Below are 7824 nucleotides of genomic sequence, written 5' to 3'. Positions count from 1 at the left end.
AGTGGAGGATTTAGGATTTGGGATAGAGATAATAATATTTATTTCAAAGGAGTTAAATTACAATGTTTGTACATATGGTATGGCTCTCATAGCCGTTGTAGTGGTTCGGGGAAGATCGATAGGAAGATGTGGTCAGTAAATTCCCTGTTGAAGCCTGGACCAAGTGAGTCGACAATGGAGGATATGCGCCGGGTCAATTCAGGCTGGTGCTGACAAAAAACTGACACTATCGATTGTGCCACGTATTCGCCTTCTGACCTACTAAATAGCGTACCCACCTCTGTGGTTCGGATCGGGTATTTATCGTGTAGTGCTGTGGAATGGGTTAGTGCAGAGTACGAAATGCCAAGTAGGACCAAGTTATCCGTCATAATTCGGTTGAGGAGCGAGGTTGGAGGTGAACCGATGCCGCACCAGACCACGGATGCACTCGGTATGTGCTGGTTTGTTTGTATTGGAAGTATCATAGGTGGAACCAACAGGCGCGATGAATTGGTTTGGACCGAATTTTGGAAGTAGTACTTCAACAGCGTGATTAGCCGGGGTATAGGAAACATCTGTTGATATGTCAGAGACGGGTGTGGGTACATGGGTTGTTCTACATGCTGGAGAAAAGATTCAAGGTGTTCGTGGAGGGTCCAGATACCATGGAAGTCGTGGCGCTCCTGTAGTTGCTGGAGGAGATCAGGGCCAATGAGAGGCAGTTTCGGGCCTACCAGGATGCATTGGATCAGTTGCTGGATGCAGGCAAAGTGACTGGTGGTGAATTTTTGGCCACCGGGGCAGACAGGGCAGAGACAGCCGTCAGTGCGGTAGTCGAGCAATGTGAACATGTACGTATTTGTTACAATCATAGCACAGAGCCGGATTGGTGTAGGCTCGAAGCAGCGGTTGAAGCTGTCGTGTCTGGCTTTGTCCCGATCTGAGGTTGGCGGTTTGCCCATGACCAATTGGTAGTAGTATTGACGCCGGGCCATTGCCGCGATCTCCTTGTTGGACCAGCGTTTCGTTGAATTCTTTCTACTGTCGTCACATCGTCGGCGGAGGGCTACATGGTCTGGTGTACGCCCGTCCGTGGTTTTGTATACAGTCTGATTATTGCACCCTCTATATAACAACAAAGCTGTATTTTGGTTGAGGGTACCTCAGAAAGAGGTATTGCGAGGGTGGCTACATGTCGGCCCTATCGCATTTTGGACAATGATAATCTAGTGAGTCTAAAATATACCATTTGTACACAACTTTAATGTTAAATTAATAAAGGAATGCGTCAATGATGATAGGCAGGACTCGGAAACAACAGACATATCAAACGCTCTACTTGTCGATAACGATACATCCGTTCCTGGAGGGAATGTTGCGGGGAATGCAGGTACAGGCACAGGTACATGCTCTGACACGGGGATGTCCGTCAAGTGGATAGCGATGGGGATAGCGTTGCTTGTTTTCTTGATAATTATATTAGTTGTATTTGTGTTCTAGCCCACATCATTTCTGTTAGCTTAAGCTAAACGTGGAAGTTGAATCCCGTAATGACACAGAACCACGCGCGCGACTTTGTTGATTCGAATCAATTCTTGAAATTTTACATACAGCATAATAGCACCATTTAGATCTCTATGTACCAACTTATTGAGCCCACATACGATTCCGTGTGTATCAGCCGTTTTCAAGAAATTCAAAAAAAAAAAAGGGGGGGTTATATCCAATGATAAAGAATTTAATCTTTTTTTATTAAAACACCGGCTGCGGATCATTCAACGTAGCATCCAGAGTATTACGTGTCTTCAAGTGCTCAAAGAAATTAGAGGTCATGCCATCAGGCTTATAGTACTCCTGTGACTCCAAGCAGGCCGTGTAGACCGTGTACTTTGCGTAGCCGCACCCAACCAGCACATCATTCATGATGGTACTCTCAATGATCCTCTCCTTCGTCACATCGCCACGAACGTAGAGGTTGACAGCGATGAACTTGGAATGGTCAATGACGGGCACCATCACCTTGACGACGCAGCGGTTAACTTCATGCTTGATGGGGAAGTTGAACTGCGGGAACGCCAACCCGAAAGTCTCAAAGAAGGTCCTGATTTTCTTCCAGCCCACGTGAGTGACAAACTTGTCGACTATGGGTATTTGGTGAGCGTAGATGACCGAGTGTGAACTCAGGACCAGGGCGCACACAAAGGCCTTCCTGGACAGGCTCATATCCTGTGAATAAAATACAGTATAGGGTATAGAGTGAAGTGTGAGTACTCTCTCTGTGTGTGTGTGTGTGTGTTGCGAGCGCGCAGTGTGTGGGGGTGCAAGTGATAACAGATCAAAAGCCCTAAAACATTTAAAACATGCATACCCTGATTGGTCCAACGCGAGGGCGAATGAGGTCCCAGGCCTCCCGCCACTTCCGGTTCATGGCCGAGTTTGCTGTTGAATTCAGGATCACCGAGATCACGTTACCCATACTCATCTTAGACTTCATCGAGTGTGCGCGGGTTGCGTAGACTGTGTCGAGCATCAGCATGATGGCCATGTCCTTGATCGCGGAAACGTTCTCGCGGGTGTTATTAGTGTCCACAACATCCAGCTGTGACAGGTTGATCCGCCTGGGTCCCTTAACCACACCCAAGAGACTGATGGCCTTGAACTGCGCAATGGCAATGTCAATGTCCTCGTTGAACAGCTGACATATCTGAGTGATAAATTTGGGTCTTGGTGGTGCACTGTCCGCTACAGCATCGGTACGTGGGTGGTGCGCTGTCCGCTACAGCATCGGTACGTGTACACACGGCCACACTGGCTGGGGTGAGGTCCAGAGGATTAGACGCCAGTATCCGGCACTTTAGGTTCTCACGATTCAAATAAGGGGCATTGAATGCTTACAGTTGTGGAGCAGGATCATCCGGCCCTTGGTCCTTGTGAGCCCCACGTGATGGGTGTTGGGGACTACGCGGGGGTCAGCGTCCCTCGCGTAAAACGAAAAGTACGACATGTCGTACCCAAAGCAGATCACAAGGTCAGCCTCCAGCCCTTTACTCTCATGATAGGTCTTGAAGACCACGCGCTGCTCGGTAGCAATCAGAGGTGGGGTGTCCAGGTCCATGGTGGCATCAGAATCGATAGACACATCGTCATCGTCATCAGAGTCCTCGTTCCTGACCGTCATGTCGTCAGAGGGCAAGTCGATTGGGAACCGGAAGTCTAGCGATTTGACCAGGTACGTAATAAATGATGAGATTGGCGACGGCCGTGGCGAATTATGGCGGAACGAGTGCTGCGTGTGTCGCCCAGAACCATTGTACACGCTGCGATAGGATTTGTTGCGCACACTCGGTGCCAGCACAAACACAGACTTGCCGGTCCGCAGAGCATTTGCAATCACAAGCTTGATGTCTCGATACAGGTCAATCTCGGGGTAGGTCTCATCACCGTACACAATGTACTCGGTTTCTTTCACACTGCTGCCGGGACTCCCTCCAATGACATTGGGGCTGCGGGTCGTTGTGTTGATGAAACTACACACCCCAAGCGGGGCGCGAAAACTTGTCGAGAGCACGAGTTTTGTGAACGGCGTGTTAAAATACAGCTCTGGTTGTCGAAAGCAGGTGTCTGTTGCTCCACGATACTGGTTGATGGTCTGCAGCGAGTCGCTGACCATGATCTTTTGGGTGGTGCGGCCAGCCACAGACTTGTGTGTGTAGAAGTACAACGGGGAGAGGTCCTGAGCCTCATCGACAATGACGACGTCATAGATAATGTCCAGCGGGTTCTCGATGGCCACCATCAGCTGCAGGTCAATGATGATGGAGTACAGTGAGTGGAAGCTGTGTACGTCCACGCTGAGGCCGGCCGAAGCAGCCCTCTTGCGGGTCTCGGTTTTGAGCGACGACGAGTACGTCAGGATGAGGATGCGCTTGCCAATACTCTGGCGATTGAGGCGCTCAACGATAGCCAACATTGTAAATGTCTTGCCGGCACCAGCACAAGCGAGGAGGATAACGTTTTCGCCACGAGCTACACACTCGATCGCCCTTTACTGTTCAACCGTGGGGGCTCGACCACCACATGGGATGTGAGTTGGGCTAGGGGGTGTGGTGCTCATTGACATATTAGAAACTTGATGAAAACTTGGATTGGGATTGTATAGGCAAGAGTGCTATAGAAAGCAAGTGTGTCCAACGTCGACAGTGTGAAACTGAATGTCGTGTGTGAATTAAAAATTTATTAATTCTGCTTTCCCAAACTTCCAAGATTTGTTTTCGTCCAGCATCGCAAAGTAGTACGCCAGGTAGTCTGGACGCCGCATGTCCTGATACGTGAGATTTGCGACATATGCCCTGTTGGCCTTGATCTTGTCCACGCGCAGCTGGACAAATACAAACGCGTGTACTCGTCGCGATGTGGTACAAAGACACCACCTTCTTCAGCATGCGCCTGGAAGGGCACAACACCATTCCGTGTGCTGACCATGAGCTGCCACCGCGGGATGACCTGATCCGACGTCACGCGACGCACGATAAAGTCGGTCGGCTGCATGTCGACCGGCTTGAACTTGACCACGCACGTGTCGTCACTGTAGGCCCCGGAAAGCTTGAAGACAATCCCATCCTCGATGCGAGGATCCATGGTGTCAAAGATGTAGCGGTACTGTGTGGCGGGATATGTTTCAATCACACGAACAGCGTACCCGGGGATGACATCGGCTAATTGACCAAACCCGGCGACGTACTCCAATCTCTGGCGACGGACCACACTGGGGCATTAAACGTGTGGTCAACTGCACCATCTTCAAGGGTGACATGTACATGGGGTACGGGTTGCCAAACGGCAATGACTACATACCCGTAGCGCTGACGTTTGATAAGCCGGCGACGGAGATGTACATTCTAATTGACAAGCTGGATGCGATCCTGGACACGGGAGCGTACTATAACAAGAATTACGAGGGCATGGTGACCAATTGAGTCGCGGATGCATTGCGAACCGAGCCAAGTGGATCTCATCGCTGAAGTCGTACAATCTGCACCGTGTGTAGATCAAGATTGTATTGTCGAACGCGCTAGGTGTATTCATGTGTATGACGACGCGGGACCAGCAGAGTGTTGAGGTGGATGGACGACTGCATGCTGAATCGATGCACTATAAGCGGGACATCCACTCGGTGCTAGTTCTAGAGCACGTGGATTCCGACATGCATTACGTGCGCACCAACACCAACGAGGGGCTGGATGACCAGTGGTACCTGGCGTTTTCGGGAGACAATGGTAGCTATGATATGCAGCTGGTGCAACACGAGAGGGCGGCGATTGTGGGGATTGTCATGCTGCGTGGTGTGGGGCCGGTGGTGGAGTGTATGATGACACATATCAAGCTGGCGTTGGAACTGTACCGGAACCCAATTCATGGGTAGGTATTGCGGCAGTCGGCGGGCATGGTAACGAAGAGGGCGTCGACGGCGATAGTGGTGTTTGAGGGCCCGGAGCTGCCACCGTCATCGTTTAACCGCAAGTGTTTTTCCGAGATTGACACACTGGTGACGGTAGCGCTAGAGACGAAAAAGCGGGATGAGCGGTTCCAACTAATTACGGTGCGTCGCGTGATGTACGTGGTGGTGGTGGTGGGGATTTTGATATTGGCGAACCGAGTATTGACGGCGAGACATTTGCGAAAGAAGAAATAGACACAAAACCTTAAAATCCAAATACAGCGAACGGGGCAGTTCAAAAGCTCAAGAGTTGAATTCAGATCCCCAAACAAATTCTCAGTTAAAGGTACGTAAAAACAGACGAAAGAACACCGTAGTTGAGGTTGAGTACAATTCCCGAGGTAGTGTCACACTTTTTTGTCGAAAGAATAAACATTCGAACAACCGTTATACTACCATGTGGAAAGTTGGAAACACAAACGTGCGCCTGGGTAGAAATTTCGGATCTACGAGTCAGGGATCCGCCACCGTTGCCATAGGCAACTCGGCCGGTGAAACCAACCAGAATGATAACTCTATAGCTATAGGTCACGAGGCAGGTTGGGACAGCCAGGGTGTTGACGCCATTGTCATTGGTACAAGTGCCGGGTACGAGGACCAGCACGACAACACGATCGTCCTCAACGCGTCCGGTAGCGCTCTCAACACCGAGCAAGCAAACTCGATATGCATAAACCCCGTCCGCGAGTCCACCCACGCGGGCAGCCTTGTCCGTTACAACGAGTCAACGTCCGAGATGGTCCATGCGCCGATCGATACGGTTGTTGACGGTAAAAGTCTCGTCGTGTCCGGCACTGATTTTAAAATCGGCACGTTTGTGTTTCAGACCCTCATTGATGCGCTGGCCTCAGACCACATATCGACAGGTGACGTGGTCGAGGTTTTTCGGCCGCGAGGTCGCGGGTGACTGTGGTGCGTTCAAAGGTCTTGTCCTTGTAGATACAGACTCGACGTTACCTCTCGGTGGCCGAATTAGGCCTCTCGAGCACGTAATGCCCGAGATGTGGGGGCCAGTTAGCGGTGTGGGTGCCGAAGAAGCATTCGAGGCCGCCGGGGCTCACGCTAGGGTGAGAATGATACCGTTCTTGGCCAACGGGTATTATACGTTCACGAGACCGGTGTACATGGCACTTCACCGTATGATGTGGTGAGAGATGAACGGTACTATTGTCGGCGACTTCGACTCTTCCATAGGCACCATCTTAACACTTTACTATGGTGGAGGACATGGTGTGACGGTCAGGCATGGTTACGTCAACAATATATGATTTACGAACACATGGTTTACCGCCGACGTTGCGCTACGATTTTCTGGACTCTATGGGCTTAATATCACAGTGAAAGACGCGGGGCACGTGCAATTATACGCTGCGGTAGAACCATCATTGACGAGTAATTACGACGAAAGCATTTCATCGTCGGAGTATAACAATTTCTCGATTCTCAAATGTACCAAGCCTCCATTGCTTGGCGAGGGTGAGGGTTTGCCATGGATCAACGAAAATACATTCTACGTGAACCGCATCAATGACTCAAGTCGACCAAGTGAACTCTCGATTATAGGATCCTGGTATGCCCACAACCATAACTACTTTTACGGTGGTACAATAGAAGGCGACGTTAACATTTACATTGATGGCAACTCTAACTATATTCACAACTTGCGACTGGGGGCAGCAACTAAATCGGTGCAAACCATCGTGTTTTCTGACCGTTCAAAATCGAATTATATCGAGAGAGAAAAACCTATAACATCGAAGTATCAAAATCAAGTGTTTATCCCACTACGGTTACAGACCCCTTTGGAAGTAACACCGTTGTTCATGCCGACTAGACCAATACCAACTACGTCACTCTTCTTTCACTGAATGAATTGACACCCCCCCCCCCCAATTTCGAATGTGGGTTTTAGAACGTCCATAAAAAATATACGATCCATACGGACATTACCCAATGGGAAGTTTGAGGCAACGTGGTCATATGCTGAGATATATACCGGGATGGATAATATAGTGCCATTGATACCTGGCATGCAAATAGTGTTTGGTTCCGACATGTTAAAGTGGCGCATAGGAATATTTGTTTATGATGCGAATATGAAGGGTATAACCACAGAGCCGGTGGTGGCTCCATTTCAGGGTTCCAGTTTAATCTGGAGTAGTAATTGCTTTATAAGTACACACAACAGGGGCTATGATGTATACTCATACACTTTACAGAACCCACCGTCAAAGGCAAAACAATTCAATTCAATTTTCGACGGGCAATGATGCCTTCGGTGAACAGCTTAGCTTCCTCGACGTGTCCATGAAGTATCCAAAGTCGGCGCTGTCAGGTCGTATATA

At 49.6% G+C, this 7824-nt stretch overlaps 4 protein-coding genes across 4 annotated transcripts; 2 read left to right on the top strand and 2 right to left on the bottom strand.

Moving 5' to 3' along the window:
* Positions 1 to 86: 86 nt before the first annotated feature.
* SARC_07390 (hypothetical protein) lies at positions 87 to 3952 on the bottom strand (the record flags this gene model as incomplete). The annotated part of the gene is made up of 5 exons (XM_014298679.1): positions 87 to 1107; positions 1306 to 1448; positions 1744 to 2208; positions 2351 to 2724; positions 2878 to 3952. 5 exons carry the CDS (start codon positions 3950 to 3952, stop codon positions 87 to 89), a joined length of 3078 nt encoding a protein of 1025 aa, XP_014154154.1.
* Positions 3953 to 4008: 56 nt separating this feature from the next.
* Positions 4009 to 4620, bottom strand: SARC_07389 (hypothetical protein; the record flags this gene model as incomplete). Its single annotated transcript, XM_014298678.1, has 2 exons — positions 4009 to 4076; positions 4377 to 4620. The coding sequence occupies 2 exons, from the start codon at positions 4618 to 4620 to the stop codon at positions 4009 to 4011; spliced, it is 312 nt and encodes a 103-aa protein (XP_014154153.1).
* Positions 4621 to 5071: 451 nt separating this feature from the next.
* On the top strand, positions 5072 to 5404 carry SARC_07388 (hypothetical protein; the record flags this gene model as incomplete). The annotated part of the gene is made up of 1 exon (XM_014298677.1): positions 5072 to 5404. The coding sequence occupies one exon, from the start codon at positions 5072 to 5074 to the stop codon at positions 5402 to 5404; it is 333 nt and encodes a 110-aa protein (XP_014154152.1).
* Positions 5405 to 5876: 472 nt separating this feature from the next.
* Positions 5877 to 7347, top strand: SARC_07387 (hypothetical protein; the record flags this gene model as incomplete). Its single annotated transcript, XM_014298676.1, has 3 exons — positions 5877 to 6382; positions 6456 to 6616; positions 6818 to 7347. The coding sequence occupies 3 exons, from the start codon at positions 5877 to 5879 to the stop codon at positions 7345 to 7347; spliced, it is 1197 nt and encodes a 398-aa protein (XP_014154151.1).
* Positions 7348 to 7824: the final 477 nt, after the last annotated feature.

The sequence above is a fragment of the Sphaeroforma arctica genome (assembly GCF_001186125.1).
Source record: "Sphaeroforma arctica JP610 unplaced genomic scaffold supercont1.581, whole genome shotgun sequence".
NCBI lineage: Eukaryota > Ichthyosporea > Ichthyophonida > Sphaeroforma > Sphaeroforma arctica.
The sequence above is the reverse complement of the archived record's forward strand: the minus strand, read 5'-3'. Positions and strand labels throughout refer to the sequence as shown.